This window comes from Echeneis naucrates, chromosome 7 (genome assembly GCF_900963305.1).
Source record: "Echeneis naucrates chromosome 7, fEcheNa1.1, whole genome shotgun sequence".
NCBI lineage: Eukaryota > Metazoa > Chordata > Actinopteri > Carangiformes > Echeneidae > Echeneis > Echeneis naucrates.
Genome location: NC_042517.1, coordinates 18,323,859 through 18,342,995, shown reverse-complemented (window position 1 = coordinate 18,342,995; position 19,137 = coordinate 18,323,859). Strand labels below are relative to the sequence as shown.

Below are 19,137 nucleotides of genomic sequence, written 5' to 3'. Positions count from 1 at the left end.
TTTCGGTCTGCTAAGTTAAAAGTAAGAGCCAGGCGAGGTTGCAGCCAAAGAAGGAAGAGTTTAAGACAGAGTATGCCTTGAAAGCGGGGTGAGGGATCAGCTCATCTGCTCACATAGTGACAGAGGTTACTGTAATCCCTTTCAGTGGATACTGAGCCCATGAAGAGGCTATCGAGAGATCAGGAGAATGAAGTGGTAATCTATCAAAGCCTGTTATGGTGATAACCTCTCTTTGTTTATTTTGCATTCTCGATAGATTTTTTTTTTTTTTTTTTACCAAATATGTCCTGTGATAGAGAGAGAATTATTTCTGTGATATTGTTTCTGGCTTCTTATTTCTTTTCAACTGAGCAGATGAAATCTTTTGACGAGCATTTTGATTCTCCTAACATCTATATCTTTGCTAACATTCAGCCTGAACAACATTGTTATGATGTTATCGACTGATGCTGTTTAGTGCTGTGAGGAATAAACAAATCATGAGACTTCTGTCTCATTACTGCCAAACTCTGAGGTGCATTTGTGAAAGTGGTTTACACACATATGAAGGCTGGTGGGGGTGACGTGAACAACAACCTGATAGATTGGCTATCTGCTGCATTAAAGATGGCTGTCTGATGGATTTGTATCAGCGGCATTAGCACTGATGTGTGATGGAAATGATTTCTGATGCCTGGATTCCCCTGGCTTCCATCCTTCTCAGCTGATCCCATTACTGCATAGAGGCTTTAAATCATCCTCAGGGCCTGGTTAATGTACGCCTGTGGGTGTGTGCATCTTTATAACGCAAATCTGTGTGTGTGCATGCATAAAAGTGCCTGCAGGCACATGCCTTTATTATTTACATATGTTGTGTTACTATGACTCACAGCAAACACTGATCTGAGAGCTTGTTTGTGTTGAAGACAGAATGTTTCTATCCTCCGTCATTCATCGCCATAGTTACCAATTGGCTTACTGTGCATGCTATCAAGTTGGCCATTTCATGTTGGACCCGGCTTTTAACATGGAAAATGCTGATTCTTCTGCACTATGCTGAATCCCAGCTCTCCTATGATTAGACTTGTTGTATCGGCCTTATTGCCTTTGGAAGTTATTTTAACAATTGACCTTGAGGAAAAACTGACTTCCCTGGAATTAAAATTTTATAGTGCCTCCCTGTAGCCTGCCCTCTTTTTTTTTATTTTTTTTTTTGCACTTCCACCTCCCCAGCGCTGGCTCTCTCACTCTGTCAGTCTCGCTCTCTCGGATCAGTCAAGACACAATCAGACAGAATCAATACATGAAATGTAGGTGTAGGTCAGCTCAAACTGCCTCACTGTACCACACTGTATGGTTTGATCACAGTTTTGACAGGCAATAAATCAGCAGCTCATGAAGCTGCTTCTATTTTTAATGTTTTTCAAATAATTTTTTTCACTGTCCAACTTTTTTTTCTGCATTTTTTTCTGTTGCACTTTCATGTAGAATAACAACTCATCAGAGGTCAGCTATAGGTTCCATATCCACAGCTGATGTAACACAAACCCAGTACTCATTACATGTCAGGATACGTGACCAGCCACTTCTCCCATCAAAACCTAACCTGGCAACCTGACACTGCACCTACACCTCACTGACCATTTGCTGTTGATGACAGTGCTGCTAGATCGGCACGGTCAAAGATCAAATAGGTGCACATGAATCACACATCAACCGAAGTGTCCATTCTGATTCGAAAACTAGGACTGGTCTTTTCAGGGTAGAGTTGCAATGTGGGAGGAACCCTGCCTTGGATATAGGCTTACAGAAGGAGCTGAGATGTAATTTGGCCCAGCATTGAAGGGCCAGCATGTCAGTTCAAAGGTTGCCTTTACTTAGTAATGGGGGAAATGCCAAGAATGAATTAGTGATGTGCTGCAAAGCCATGGAGCAGCGGAGAACTGGGACCTGAAGATAAATAATGTCTGCATAGTACAGTAAATATTGCGTGGGACTGGATGCATGCATGTGTGTATGCGTGTGGGTGGATTTATGCATTGGTGCGGTTGTGGGGGCAACTTATGTGCTGTGCTATATAGTGCACACTCGTGAAACCGTACAGCATATATTTACGGTGACACTCAAAAGCTTTTTTTCTTTTTTTCTTGTACCCACACAACCAAACAAAAACACCTACATGCACACTTCCCCCACCTGCGCTGCCTTCTATGGCTTTCTTTCCTGTTGTGAGTCATCTGCACAGTTGAGGTATGTGCGCGCGCACACACACACACACACACACACAGGTGACAAATTCCTATAGAGTTCTGAGCAGTTTTCCAATATATCTGCACAGACTGTCTGACATTTGGTCAAAGCCCTGGGGGCTTCTACACATCCATTTCACCCCAGCAAAGAGGCCTGTCACTGGGCCTCCTCTCTCCCACAGGTAGCCTCCCCGGAGCTCACCTGTTATCTCTCTGCCTCCTGCGCCTGAAGCTTTGCCTTGACTGCCCAGGGTGCTCTCTCTGTTAAATCTCACACACACACACACACACATACTCCAAACACACATGCCAGTCTCGCCAGGCAGTGAAATAGGACAGGAGGCTGGGCTCGAGACACCTCTCCTGAGTCTCAGTGATGGCCTAGTTTTTCCTGCAGCCTACTTTTCTCTACTAACACACCCATCCCAACAGCTCCCTTCATTCACAAATGCTGATCCGTGCTGACAGAATGACTTTTGTTGTTCACTACTGCCACAGTTGGTTTCGGGGAATATCGCTGTTTTATGCTTACCTTGTCAGTATTTCCAGTTGTTATATAGATCTGTACAATGTCATATCTCAACATTTCTGAAATTAAAGTGTCGAGCAAATAAACAATTACGATCTCTGACTCATCCAGCTTTTGTACTTTGCTTTACCATCTGTCCAATTCATCCCAAAGATTTGTGACCTTCATGTCTGCTGCCCCTCCACCATGTGGCAATGTCCATTTCTTTTCTTCCAGTGATTTGGCTCATTATCTCGTTTTAATTTGATACTCTGACCAACTTGTTGCCGGGGCCTCTTCTCACCATTCTCATATGACACAAAGTCCTGCAGTGCTGTCCTGAAGGCATAGTAATAGTGTTGTCCAACACTCTCTTTATAAAGGTAGAGGATTTGCAGCCATCAATAAAACTTGGGTGCCTTTAGGGAATACTTTCCATCGACCTTTAAAGTCTTCATTTAGTTCCACTGCTGCAGGAAAACTGTAAGCTTAAAGGTTTTTTAAAACGGTTTTCTATTATTTCATTTCTATAAAAATGGGAAAAATTATGTAAAACTTTTGTCCTGTATTGTATGCTTTTTTTGGCTTTGCATTAAATGTGTGTAACAATATCCACAAGCTTTGAATTTATGCTGTAAACTTTTCATTGATAGAGTTGTCAAGTTGAGATGATATGCCGTTATCTCCAGAGCTCCGACCAGAGAGCATATTGACCAGCCTTAAGCAGATTTAGAGACACCAGTCAGCTTTAGTTAGCTGTATTGACTGCCCCTCCATCAGACTTGGTCATAGATCAGTGCAGTCGATGCTGCCATTATGCCGGGCACTGATGAGAAGAGCCATGTTGCCTATGTTCACAGTCAATAAGTCAGGCAGTGTAAAACAGTGTGTGATAAGCTCAGACTGTAGCGAGCCAATATTTTTTACCACAGATAAACAATCTGACAGAGACATCTTTGATTCAGGGAAAGATGAGCACCAAATTGTGTGTATCAACTCCTGCTCCGCCCTGAATTCACTCCTGTGATGGACTGATATTGGCCCTTGTAGGATATTTCTCTGCCGTGCACAGTGAAATACATTTTTTTGTTTATTATATATTTCTTTTTAACCCTCCAGAAATAGCAACCATACGTCACATAACAGAAAAGCGCCTCGGAAGTTGTGGCTCTCAGATAGGTTGAGTATGAATTACACTCCAACCCAATGGGTGGGTTGTTCACCCCTGATAAGTTAGATTAGTGCTAAATGCTAACTGAGATGGCTCTGCTACCACAAATGTGTTTTGCTCCCACTAATGGGTAATGTAGCCCTGCTCTAATGTAACCTGCCGCTGATGTTAATGTAACCCTTTTAACAGCAGTGACATGGCACTCTGAATGCTGCTTGGTGCTGCTGTTCTCACAACGTCCCCATGACAACAGGCAGAGGCCTCTTTTGTGTTGAAATGGAGGATGAATGATTAAATATTTGGGTGGTTTTTTTGGGGGGGTACGGGCGTTGACAACACACACACACACACACACAGACAGATGTCCGTGTGGACAATTTACTCATTTCCCTTAAACTCACTCGAGGCTGGTTTTTTATGGATCTGTCTTAAATCACTTGATAAGCAACAATTTAATCCACAGGCTGCAGGATGTGCAACATGGAGAATAGCTGAAAAATCACCTGGGACCGTGGGAGCAAGCTGTGAACCAGAGCTTAATTAATTTACATGTCCTTTTGGGAAAAAGTTCAATAGGTCAATACTTTAGTCAAGTCAATCATTCTAGACCTGCTACACTGCCTGCTAGACCTCCATGAACATTTCTTATGACCTTGTTAGCACATTTGGCTACTTATTGGCAAACTGATGCTGAACTGGGATGTAAAAATCTGGTAGTAAGTTGGTGGCAGAGATCTGAACCACGAAAAATAATTGTATCCCCACTGTGTTATATATTATTGTGTCACAGTACATGTGCGATACAATGCCGGACGCCCTGATGTCACCACGGAGCCGGTTCTAGAACATACACATGCGCAGTAAGCACCAAAACAAGGAGGAAACTAAAACAATGGAGGAAAGAGAGATTCCACCAGCCCCATTCTCATTGAAGGCAAAGATTTACTCATTTTGGTTTTTACCTAGAGCCCTATAAAATCGGTTTTATTTTTTTCCCAAATTCCCGTTTTGTTTTGTTTTGTTTTTTTGAGGAGCGGGGGGTAATTTTTAAGAATTCCGTTTTTAGCATTTTATGCAAATTTAACCCTGAGACAGTGTTTTAAGTAATGAAATATAGACAATTTATTCAGTTATAACTGAAAACCTTAATGCTTCCACACATTCAAGAAAAAACATAACAATAAAACAATGTTTAACTGCACTACACTGCAGACACTGTTTCCATTTGTCATTCTGTCTTGCAAAGCAGACTGGAGTAGATCATGAGGATCCTTTGCACACCTGTAGATTGAAGCGGAAATCATTATGAATCAAATAGTTTTGAATCAAAATTAATTTTGAATTGAATCGTAGCCCCAAAAATCAGAAACCAATTGAATTGTGAGATAGAAGATTCCCCACCCCTAATAAAAAATAACTTGTGGTTTATGTGGGGGAGAGTACACACACACACACACACACACACACAGATATGTCGAAACAAATGCACACACACATACACCCCAGTTCTAGGATGGGAGGAAATTGTCTGCCCAAGTTAAACAAATTCAGTCACTGTGACCTGGATGGGAGGCAGAGTATATCTGAGATGGTGAAATGCTTTACCGTTCTCTCTCCCTTTTTCCATCAGTTTCTCCCCTCCCTCCATTTGATTTGGTGTTTGCCTCTGCAAGGGTCACCCTCGAACACCCCACCCCCACCCCCCATTGTTTCTGTCTCTTCTTCCCTTTGATCTCTGGCTGAAATCTGTTCCGGGACAAACCAGTCACCTTGCTGCTCGGTTCAGTGTGGAGATGATCTTTGAACCCCTGGGCTCTGACCTTTCGCGTTCTCCCTCCTCACTATTCCAGCCTTATCTCGCCACACAGCCACTCCTCTTTTCATCTCCTGAATACTGGCTCCAGCAGGGGTCGAGCACAGGGAGGACACGTAAGGGCTGGAGTGAACTACAAACATGTAAAAACATCAAATTAACATATAGACTAGATTCCATTTAGATAAAAATATTAAAGAATAGAATAACATGATATGATTATTGTGTATTCTGTATTATATTGTGCATGTGCAGATAGACAACAATTAGCAGTCTCTGCATTTAGGTACCAAAATCTTGCTTAATTTTCAAGGTTTTTATTATGATACATTTAATGTGCCACTTGAATTACCTTTTGGACACATGCTTCCACAGATGCAAGGAAACAGAAAGAAGTGAGAGGGAAAAACTCTGATTTAATACAAGGGTTAAATCAATGAAAGTTATAACTAATTAACAAGAAAATGAGGACAAAGTGCTAAAAGAGGATTAAAAGCCTACAATCATGCTAGCAGCTCTGTGAGGCTTTCTGTAAACACAGCGGTGCTTTGACCTAAATACCAACATCAGCAGAAGAAGATGCTCGCGCCAACAGTGTTAATATGCTGATGACTAACACATCATGTTTCCTCACCATTTCACTGAAGCATAGTTTCATAATCAGTTTCAGTTTCAGCTGATGGGATTGTAGTGAGATGATTAGGGGTTACAGCCATATTTTAACTCGGTGATATTGTTGGATGAAAAGAGGGTTATTACAAGTCATCCTGAGGTAGTTTCAACATCTTTGGCCCACAAGCATCTGCAAAATCTCACAACAACCAATAGTGGTGAGAATATTTCTGACAACGGCAATTTTGCTGTCAAATTAATCTGAACTATAAAACGTGTATATCCAGCTTGCGTACCGACCACCATTAATGCAATTCAATATATCTGTCATAAGTCATAAATAAGCTGATATATTGTTTGGGCTCTGACTGTGTGGCAGGCTCTGTTTCTCTTCTCCACTCCTTGCTGAAATCAGTGTTATGTACGCGCCTGCAGCAGCCTGTGTTGTTGTCTTGCACCCAGCAAAAGTGATCAATCTGAGCATTCCTACATTTCTCCAGAGTTTTGCGTTTTTTACCAAGAGCCGTTAGTTCTTGTTAGCGGCTTAACTGAGCCACATAACTACGCCCCAGCTCATCAACCTCACTCCTCCTTCCCTCTGCCTTGCTGACACGTATCTGTGTACCCAAGCTTACAGAGATAGATGGGTTCTTATTTCAATTACCAACTGCCATTACTGGTTTTATCCATACATCCAGTCATATCGGCCCTCTGGGGCCTAAGCATATCAGCACTTGGGGAGATATGCATACTATTGGGGCTTTGTACATAAACACCCACAAACGCATTAGAAATTCCCATATGCCCATAGATGTGCACACGTACAGATGCACAGATGTGTTAATGGCGCTACTTTTCTCTGTGAAGTAGGTAGTATACAGGCAGTCGGCAGTGCAAGCTTTGGGGATTTTCCTATCTCAGATGTAATTCATATTTAAATGTTGTTATGCTCCTTCTCTTCTGGTAATTGTGTTTGCACTTCCTGGTTACTCTTGGAAGTGGAGTCACTGAAGCGTTCTGTTGATAGCACTCTGCTAAACACTAATTACAAAGACAGCCACACACATACGCAGACACACACACACACACACACACACATTCATTCACAGACATCCTCACACACAAATGAGCAAAGCTTGTGACAGTGTCCCTGGCTGTTATACACTGACATCCTGGCAAGTAGGTGTACTCACGCCTTTTAATTGGATTTGAAAAATAACACCCATAAGAGTAGTGATGTTTAGGAGCTTGAGTTAGTTTCTGGCGCATGAATGGTTAAAATTGAGCAATGGGGCGATGCATGAATGGAGCAAATGCCAACCACCAGTTGCTAAATTACAGCAACCTGTTAATCAATATGAATAACTTATATATCCAGGCATATTCATGTTTATATTTTAACCACAAATTATAAACAACACAGACAAACAAACCTGCTGGAAAACAGTTTGCCATCTACACCTCAGCAACATTAGTGTTCATTTGGATTCGTGTTACTGTGTCCTTGACGGATTCAGCTCAATAATCACACCCCTTTTGCTCTGTTAAATAAAAAAATAACATGGACATCCAAGTGTACCGAATGAATCCTGTTTGTACCATGTTCATTTAAACTTTGTGCTACTGTTATATTTTGTGTTAAATTATGCATCTTTTATCAGTTTGGAGAAAGTGCTACCCAAATGGCCAGACCTTAAATAGTATTTTATTTTAGCACAGTGATGGAGAAGTTACCCCAGAGCGGCGCAGTTGGCTGAAAACAATACAGATTTTGTCTTTGCCAGAGTTTCATTGCTTTGCGCTGTATCATGGTTTTGCATTTTGTTTTTGCCACAAGCAAAGTGTCAAAGTTAGTCTATTCCGAGTTATAATGAAGCAAAGTAAATGTATGTTACTGAGAAGTGGCCGCAATCCCTCAGTGTGGTTCACCATAAAGCTGGTTGTGGAGTGAGTGATGTTAATGACCTTTCCTCTGGTTCCTCTGACTGTGCAGTGTGAGAGTAATGCCCTTCACTTTGTCAACTTATCTGTGTTTTTCTTTTTCCCATTCCTATCTCATCACTTGACAAATGTAAATGAGGAAATGACCCATATCCCTATAGTGCACTCTGGATGACTGAGAAATAGGGTTTTGAAATAATCTTGTGGATTGATTAAAAAAAAAAAAAAAAAAAGAAAAAAGGGAAAAGAAATCACTGACACCTTTACAATGTAGATTTGTATAAGAGATTTTTTTTTTTTTTTTTCGGGGGGGGGTTAGATTAATTACTGTGATGTATATTTGCTAACTACCAGGTGGTGGACGGATCTCCACTTACTCCATAGCTCAAAAGGGAAAGTTTTATGGAACAATAACCATCACGCACAGATGGTTAGTTGTTGTGTTCTCTAAAAGAGGAAACACAACAGTGGTCTAACAGTAAACACCAACAGCATACACAAGAACAAAAGCAAGTTTCATGCTGCAGTCTAAGCATTAAGATGCTGCATAAATAGAAAAGCAGACATTGCAACTGTGCTGTTGTAATTAAATGTCCCTCAAATGTCCCCCTCATATGTGAGTGATTGGAATAGGAGCTGAAACGCTGTCACAGCACTTTTGTTATGCCTTTTCATTCACGTAGTAAATGCAGAAATACGATGCTTTATTTCAGGCTGAGAGCGTCGCCCAGGCCCTGATGAACCACTCACAGTACAATGAAGACAATAACTTACTTTAGCTGAGGTGTGACATAGAGGTTCACACATTTAGATTGCACAATGACATGAAATGTATGGAAGGAGATATAAGAAAAGCTACAAAAGGCAACTGTCGGGAACATTTTTTGGTGATTTTTGCAGCTCAGCTCTTTACTTTTATAATATCATAGCGTCTATTTTGGAGATGTCTAAAACTAGGTCACCAGTGTTAATATTACTCTGAAAAACACAATCGCAATTTAAATTTAGACTTTACCTGTTGCTTTGGCTTATGAATGGGATTTTTGATTGGTGCCGTGAGCACATATATGCAATTAGTACTTTTTTTTTTTTTAATCTTCTTTATTACATGGTTTAAATATTGCATGGCACCCATAAAAACTGCATTTTGTAGAGATTTTATTGGCAGAAATTAAATAATCAGAAGATCATGTTTCACCAAAATTGAGAGATCAATTGTAACATCGGTTTGTAATGTGAAGCAGCTATTATACTTGGTGCTGGCAGGATTCTCCGTAACTTGTTGTATTCCTGGGTCTTGCTTTTCCAGCAAGGCTCATATGAGACACTGTTATTAAGCTATTTTTGAACCTTTTTCACTTGCAGTTGTTAAGCAAATCAGCTTTCTGAATGAAGTCGTAATCGAGCTCTTCAGCAATCAGAATTCACGAGCGCAGAGCTGCCTGAAGGGAGAGCTGAGATTATTGTAGCTCTGATTTAATCCACATTAAGATGTCTTTTGAATCATATTAAACCAAACATATCTGACCCTCTACGTATTAGCGTTGGCAATATCTGAAACTCTCCTCTGATGTCCTCTTGCAATATCTTTCTTTCCTTCTTCCTCTCCTTTGTCTGCTTGTTTCTCTATATGCCTGTTGTTCCCACCTCCACTTTTTATTTTATTTTATTTTATTTTTTTGATTTCCTGCAGTAACTTTTGTCAGGGTGATTTTTAGATGGTTGGCCCACTCCCAGCAGAACTATGTGTCATCAGAGCAGAGTTACTTCCATTTGAGTGACTGGCCATGAAATGTCAGATGAGAGCACAGGTGGATGAATGGCTGAGAGTTAGAGGCCTGGAGAGACAATCTTTCACTCTGCTGAACCCAAAAGAGCGAAGAGTCATTGGCCTGTGACAGGTTCCCAATAAAAATTGGACTGTACTACCATTTATGGATATATTTATGAAGCACCATATTTATGACCGCTGTTGCAACATGTGTAATTTTCCAAAATCGACCTCAGTTGGGTATATGAATTGTTTAATATGGTGAAATAAGTTTGCTTTCTACACTCAGAGGCACTGACTGTTTCGAAGACAGTGGGAACGCATATTAATCACACTGTTTTTTTTTTTTTTTAATAGGGAGGAGTGAGGACAGTGATATTATATTGGTTTTATTCTTGATGGCCACTCAATGGCAATTAGGCACTTTATTGTACAACATCATATTTCCAGGTTAATTTCAAGCTAATAAAAAAAAAACAACAACCGAAAACTCCAAAAACAAACAAAAACAAAGTTGTATCGGATGTTGGTTTTGCATGCAGCATATGGAGAAGTCTGCCATACATAACAGTAAAACATAGTTATAATCACTTTATCGATTTATGTCTGAATTTCAATTAATTTGTTAAATCCCAATAGTGGTATTTTAATGTTGTTTTTGAGCCATAGCCTTTAATAACTGACCACACATTTTAAGCACCTGTTGTATGAGAGAGGGAGGCCATAATTTTGTCCAACCCTTTCTGTGTAATTAACACAGCTAAGATTTGTAACGTAAAATCGCAACAAGATACTCAGCAAAGTGGTTGCAAAGTGTGGTCACCAGTCTATTACAGAGCTTACATATAGATACATACAAACAACCATTTACACTCATATTGCAACCTGCCTACAGAAAATTTAAATACAAAGCCAATGAGGCAAAGATACCAGACATACAGAAAAGATCAAAATTAACGAGTTGCACTCTCTCTCTCTCTCTCTCGCTCTCTCTCTCCCCGTAACTCTATCATCAGTGCAAGGCTTTGATGATCACACAGTAGTGTATAATGAAGTGGCAATCGAGGGGATGAATGGTGTAAAATGCTGCAGCTCAGGATAGTTGGGCTGCTGTTTATTAATGAGCTTGGGCAGTAACGGATTACATGTAACAGCGATATGTAATTAGGATACAAAAAAAAAACAACGTAGCTGTAATCCGTTACAATACAGGGGGGAAAAAGTAATCCGACCACCGGTATATTTCATAAAAATGGGGATTACTTAATAAGATTACATTTTAAAATCAAACGAGCTGCTGCAGACACGTGCAGTGCACACACACACGACATCACGTGAAACGACTACCCGCCTAAAGACGTTAAAAGGCTTCACCATCTTTATGGCCACTGTTGGGAAGAAAAATGCCTTCACTGTATGGAAACTACGGCATTATTTTGCCTTTAAATCAGAAAAGGGGAACAACATCACCATAGTGCAAGTTATGCCTGCCAGCTGCCAGAATACTGTCAACTTCCAGGGACTCGATGGCCAACTTAAAGAAACATCTACAGGTATGGTGTCAAACCACTAATGCTTGCTGAAATACACAGAAATCCATTTTTTTTTCTTGGTAACCTGTCAATGCAGGTTATTGAATACTGCACAATAGAACTACTGCTGGAAAAAATTTGGGACCGTTGGGTTAGCAGCTGACTCGTGTCGTGCCAAAAAGTGCGTTAGTCCGTCAAAAAATTAATCACCCAGTTTATGTTATTTACATCTAATATCATTACAGCTCATAACGGGCAATAAACATATTGCATAAACATATGGGAAATTACATGTAGGTAACTTGGGAGCATGTTAATACCTAACAGCTCTTTCTTTTTACAATAACAATAATAATAACAATTGTTACTACTATTGTTGATGTTCTGTAGGCAACTTTTAGGTAACTCTGTAGCATGTTAATACCTGACACACCTCTTTCAGGTGGCAATTTTTTACATCTAGTAATAACTATAACAATTGTAGTGATTGTTATGATTATTATTATTAGTATTGTTATTGCAGTTATTGTCATTATAACGTGATGAAATCCATGAACAGTTGTATATTTCACAATAAGTTATCTGATTGTCAATTTTGCGCCATGTATTTTCCAGAGAAAGCATCAAAGTCACTTTCTTCTGACCAATGAAACCACTACCCAGTTCGAGATAAGTGAGCAGCCCAGCACACATGAACATGGAAAAGGACAAGAGGCCGTACATCCTCACATCTAACAAATGAAACTTGACCTTGGACGCAGTACATCCCAGAGTACAGTCAGTAGACTGATATTTGAATTTGTCATTGATGATAGTCAGTCTTTCTCCTTGGTTGAGGAGCCTTCATTCAAAAAGCTCATTGAGGGAATCAGTGTTGGAAAAACAGTCATGTGCAGACAAACACTAGTCCAGCGTATTGAGAGATAATTTACTGCCATGAAAGAAACCTTGCCTGCAACATTTCAGAAAGTGACAAATGTGTGCACAACAGACTTGTGGACGGTATGTAATAGAAACTTCTTTGGCATGGCATGCCACTGGATTGAGGAGCGGACTATGGAGAGGAGGTCTGCAGCTCTGGCCTGCATACGAGGGAAGGGACGGCATACTTTTGCTGGCCTTGCTGCAAAAATCCGTGAAATACATGCAGAGTGCAAAATACAACACAAAGTAAGGGCCACAGTCACAGACAACGGGAGCAACTTTGTTAAAGCCTTCCATTAATTTTGAAACAACTGAGGAAGCAGCACCAGATGAGTTGGATGATGGGATTCCTGGATGTGAATGTCATTCTGAAGATGGAGGGAGATGAGGAGCTTAATTTTTTCCTTTCCCCTCATCAAAGATGCGCAGCACACACGCTCAACCTTATTCCCACCAATGATGTGGATTAAGCAGCATCGAAAAGGACAACCCAGAAAGTGTACCAAAGTGCAAGTAAGTGTGCTTCTATATGGAACAATACACATCGGTCATCAGCAGCTGCAGAAGCAGTCCGAGATATTGCCAACATGAGGGTTTCTGTTTTGTGTGTCAAAAGATGGAGCTCAAAATATATGGCCATTTCCAAACTGATTGGACTTACAGAAGCTCAGCTGAGTGACATATGTAGAAGGCTTGGAGTGGCCACGCTACACCCTCACGAGCTGCCGTGTTACAGCCGCCTGCTCAATCCATTGATCTATAGGGGTAGAAATAGTGTTATCTTGGGTTCCTCATTCCAACCATCTTAATCCTCAAGTCTAAACTCTCTGACAATCTGCTGAAAGTGAGCTACGCAGCAAACATCATTACTGCAGTCACTGAGGCACTTGACAGTCGCTTTAAGTGCCATGAGCAGCCATGAAGCAAAAATGGCAACAACTACCATGGCAGAACTTCACTTGTGTTGTCTTTCTCTGTAGAAGAGGGAGGATATGACAATGATTCAGGAGACAACATCTTTGGAATCCAGAGCATCTCCTGTAACGAACAAGAACAGCACTCATGAGACTGATGGTTCAGGTGAGGATTTTTTTTGTTTGTGAAGGAAACAGGGCTGACAAAAGCACAGCTGAAGAAGAGGTACGGCGGTTCCTCCATGACATTGTGAAGAGCATGGATTCACTACGAACTTTTCCCTTGGTTAAGCAGCTCTTCATGAAATACAATACTACACTGCTTTGTAGTGCTTCAGTTGAACATCTGTTCATTTATGGAGGAAATGTGCTTACCTCATGTCCAATGACCACATGGAGCAAGTCCTCCTCCTTCATTATAACAGAAGGTTGGGATTCACTTGTCACCATTGGTACCTAGAACATACTAAACTGAACTTCAACTGAGAAGGCAGCCAATGTTCTTTTATGATGTAAACTTTTATCTTGTCTTAAATTGCATATTTTCTGTTAACTTTAAACAGTACACACAATAGACACATCTTCTGTTCTGTCGTCTTTATTTGCATGTTTGGTATTGAAGTAATCCAAAACTAAGTAAAAATAAAATCCTTGTAAGACGCTGATGAGTGAAGCTGCGCTTAACATGCATCAGTGTAACCTCACAGACCTTTTCTGTGTGTGAGCTTGCATAGAAAACAATAGCTGTAGGTGTTGTGACGTGATATATGCAATCAGTGGGGGTGGGAGGTCAATCAACAACAAGGGATTGTGGTCCATACGTGTCTGAGGGGAACAGGGAAAGCTCCAGAGGTATCACATGGGATTAGGGCTGTAAATGAAAATCCAACCCTCAATACTTAATATGCCCCCTCACCCCCTTTTTTAACAGAAAACCTCTATCCTAAAAATATCACTCAAAATGGCATTATAATGTTCCTGTACATACCTAAAAGCAGCTTATGATCCACAAAGTGAAAACAAATTCCAGCAACTCATATTTTCTCTGTGAACAGTTCATCTCCAGCTGTGGTTCATACAGTTTTTTTAGCAAACCTATATAATAAAAGTCTTTTTTACTAAGCATATATTGTAATAAATTTTTTACCATTAAGAATGCATGTGTATGTGCCTGCTCTCGGATTGGTTGTTTTATGTTCCACCTGTGGGCTTTTTGTGTTTATCCATGAGAATATATGAGGCTTAGCTGTGCTCCCCCAACCTGACATGACATGACCTGCCATCATCGTCTGTCAGCCCACAGACCAACTCTGAAAAGCACATCCATCCCAAATGCCTTCACAAGAGCACTCAGTCCTACTCAATAACCTTCCACCTCTGCCCTCTAGACTTTATTAATAAAACCCGTTGAGACTGTACTGTCCTATGATGGCACGGGAAAATCCTGACTGTGTGTTGGTGTGTGTGAGCACATAGAAACATATATAACGGGCGGGGTATGAGCAAGAGATGGGAGACTTGCTGACAAAAAAGGGGAAGAAATTCATGGGTGCACTGCACCTGCTGAGGAAATATCTCGCCGTCCCCCTTTCACTGCCTACCCATCTCCTTCCTTTCTGTGACTTTCACCGGCACCACCTTCCCCGCCTTCAGTGTCGTCTTGCAATGTCAGAAACGGCTCAAGCATTAATCTAGACAGGAAGGAGAGAAATTACTTCTAACCTCACTTATCACACGCACACACATGCACTACTTAGTCTCTTTTTTTTTTTTTTTTATTTTAAGTCATGCTAGCCCAGCTTTATCTCTGCGTTATGTATAATGGCTCAAAGATGGTATCATCAGGGACAGACCAGCTTGACTAAATGGGAGCGGCAAATTGACTGTAGTATTAGGGCCCCTATCAGACAATCTGATAGGAACCCATTAAAGAATGCTTGCAGATGAATATGATTAGCTTTTTATTCCTCCTAATGGAAACATCTTCTGAAGAGGGAAGGGGATGAAATGTTTTGTAGCGATAGAGCCTTTGGAGCACTGATGGGATTGTTATTGCCTAATTTGGGTAGAAAGACCATTAAAGTTCTTGGAAGAGACAACGAATGTTCTCTGTAAGTATATTCTCACTTATGGCTGTGGAGCTGCAGTTTACTGTGTGTGGGCAGTGTTTTGCTTTGTTGATGCAAAAACTACCCTCCACTTAAATGGCCTCATATTGGCCTTGTATTTGTTGAAATCTGTGGCGAATGACTATGAAGTTTCGTCTCTTGTCTCATCTCCCTGTCTCCAAAATCGACTGAATTGTTTTTGTTTTGTGTGTGTGTTTGTAGCCTATGCTCTGCATTTTTTTTTCCATCCACAGTGGACTGGCACAGAAATGCTTCATTTAGAATCTAAAAAGACCATCATGATGACAACTTCTTGTGCAGATTATTGTTTGTGTATGAAAAGTCGACGGGGTATCTTATGCCGGGTCATCAAGCAAGAACCAGTGTGATCTGTCAAAAGGCACAATTTTATTCGCACTATTGAGCAACATATTTCTGGAAATCTACAAGTCCATTTTTGTATTTAAGCATTGACTGAAGTTCTAGCTATATGTGTAAATTTGATTTGATTTGATTTACAATGTCACATCTGCAGACTCACGTGTGTAAGACTGCATGTGTATAAGAGTTAGTTTTTGCAAATGCATGGGTGCCCAACAGCAGTAATAGGTTCATTGACAAGATCTGTGCTCTCGCAAGTCCACAGGGTACCAGTGACAAATGCTCTTCTGTCCTTGTGTTATTAGTATTAATGTGAAAATGTGTTGTTCCTTCTGTCATACACTGGCTTATAGAACTGATGAAAGATATTCGAAAATATCGCTGAGAAGATAAAGAGAAAACCTATGCAGAGTAAAAGTGTAATGTGTGTGTGATATATAAATATACAGTAAATAGCTGATGACTTAATATATAAACAACCCTTTAATGCTTCAGCAAGCTCTGTTTAAGGTAATTGCACCTAATTTATCTACTGATCAGTGGTTTCATTTAACGGAGAGCAACATGTTGTGTTTTATATTCTCATTACAGGCTTTAAAAAGTTGGATTCAAAAAATTATTTTAACTGTCAAAAAAATCCAGGTAGCTCAGAATTGTGTTTACATACTGTGCAGTGCTGAGGTAAATGTGCTTTACCTGTATTGTGTACTGTGCCAGTGTGTGTTTCCATTTGTATTTCCCTCTGTAATTCCACCTGTGGATTATTGACACTGCTGTGTCTTTCAGCTTCTCTTTTTTTTTTTTTCTGCAGAGGTGAGCGTTACGAGACAGAAAAGAGACGGGCTTTGCCTTTGCTGCGACATTTCCTTTTGGGGTCTGAGGGCAAACCCAGACTGCAAATTTGAAAAAGCTATCTTCACAGACAAGTGTGTCCATGAATCATTAACTCATTTGTCTCTTTACCCAGGAGAGCCAGTAATGTGCACATTCAAACTCTTCCAGCACAAGTGCTGTGTATTAATTGCACAGTTTGAGAGATTATTCTATGGCTGAGATATAAAATTTAGCAAGGTTCAGGCATTTTTCATATGCAGTTCTTGAGGATGGACATAGACACAAATGTTTGAACTGGTCTCCACAACTCTCTATGATGGACAGCCAGTACACACACACACACACACATTAAAGGTGATTTTGTTTCAGTCTTATTTGCAGTCTGTCTTTATATTTGCAGTCAGCTCTGATAAATTCAGTGGAACTTCTTGTTTAGCTGGAAAACAAGAACAAATTACCTGCTCTTTTTATTCATGAATAAGAAATGAACACCATTAGGAATAAAAGGTTGTTTTGCCTGCTTAAGTCATGCTCTTTTAGCATTTGAATTTCTTCTCTGTCTTCTGTCCTTCTTCTCCACTGTTGAGTCTTGTAGGTTGGCATTATCATTGTAAAATTAGGGATTTATATTAGTTATTGCAATTCTGTTGTCTGTCTTAGCTGAGATAGGAATGCTTTGGACAGATTGAATTGGGCTAAATGGCTTTTGGGAAATGTCGCTGGTATTCGCCATGCGCCCCTCTTTCTCTCTCTTTCCAAAGGTTAATAGTATCTGGTCTCAGTGAATGAGTCAATAGACTCCACTGTGTCATTTGGCCAGAGAACTTTGGTAGTAGCTGCTCGCTGTCTCTCTTTGGATGGAGTAGGGCCCACAGGTTAAGATTGAATCTGATGTGGATGAAAACGTGCATTATGGGGAATCCTAAAAATAAAAGTGTTGTGCATGGAGAATGAATGGGGAGCCGCCTGAACTGGCTCATGTGATTTCTGTGTGTAAGTGTGTGTACATTGGGCCACCACAGATTTTATCAAAAGCATAACAGAATGACCCACTAAATTCATTCTCTGTCTCTCTTCCTGTCACAGGTACGGAGACATGGTGCCGAAGACGATTGCAGGAAAGATCTTTGGTTCGATCTGCTCTCTGAGTGGGGTGCTGGTAATTGCCCTGCCTGTCCCTGTCATCGTCTCCAACTTTAGCCGCATCTATCACCAGAACCAGAGAGCTGACAAGCGGAGGGCGCAGAAGGTACAGGTGAACACAGTTTTATTTCCCTTCGGCTGGGCCCCAGAGGGTCGGACCTTCAAACCGCCAGCCGAGACGTTTCTCTTACCAGGCGGAAGGGACTCCACGGGGTTCAAATCATCCCGAAAGCATGCATATTCACTCACAGTAAATATTTGCATTAACCGAAGGTGTGTGATACATATTGCGTGAGTATCACGGCATCACTGCACAAACCTCAGCTCCATATTTTCCTTCAAACCGCATTGCGTTTTAGATGCTCGTGTGTTCTTTACAAGATCTCTGCACAGCTTAAAGTATAATTTGCGATATTAGCCAAGCATAGCTGAATACCTGAATTTCATTGGGGACAAGAAGTAGCCCCTCCCCCAAGTAAGACTCCTTAATCACTATTAAGTGTGTCCAGATATTGATGAATGATCGAAAAAAATAAAACGTTATAACACACGCTCTGTCCCGCTCTCTCTTCCCCTCAGTCGCTCACACACACACACACATATTCATCTGTCCTTCCTTTTGTGAAAACAATATCTCAGTAACACCTTGAGGGAATTTCATTACATTCGGCACAAAGGTTCACTCGGACTCCTGGATGAACGGATTTGATTTTGGTGGTCAAAGGTCAAGGTTACTGTGGCCTCTCAGAAGATTTAACACAAATGTCTAATTGGATTAAACAAAGTGAGGGAATTTGGGAGTCGTCAGAGGTCAACTTCACTGTAACATCATAACTTTTTGCAAACGCACCTCTGGCCTTTATTCACATCTGCAACTGTAACTAGTGACCATGAATCCATCCACTTGACTGGTTGAAAAAGCCATACAACCATACAAAGTGTAGTTGTTAGTAAAACATATTTTTAGAAAGGTATTATAAGTTCTTTAATAGTAAAACTAATCTTCAAACATCGTACTACATACATTATTGTAAGTAACTAGGTAAAACAGAGAGGCTAAGCTGGAAAATTACATGTTCTTCCATCTATCTATCAAGACTATTTGGTGAATGCTTGATCAAATCTGATCCAACAAAACACAGAATTAAAGGAAAAAAATACATTCGATTATAACTTTTTTCCATGACACTGAATTACTTGACCTGAAATAAGCTTACTGCTCGGACTCATGGAGGAATTCTTATTTTGCCAAAGCGC

At 40.5% G+C, this 19,137-nt stretch overlaps 1 protein-coding gene across 2 annotated transcripts in view; it reads left to right on the top strand.

The window, feature by feature from the left end:
* kcnd3 (potassium voltage-gated channel, Shal-related subfamily, member 3) overlaps window positions 1-19,137 on the top strand; it is an 83,302-nt gene that overhangs the window by 50,501 nt on the left and 13,664 nt on the right. For both annotated transcript variants that reach the window (XM_029506471.1, XM_029506470.1), the window contains exon 2: window positions 17,824-17,986. In XM_029506471.1, coding sequence (XP_029362331.1) covers window positions 17,824-17,986 — 163 coding nt within the window. The remainder of the gene's footprint in view (window positions 1-17,823; window positions 17,987-19,137) is intronic.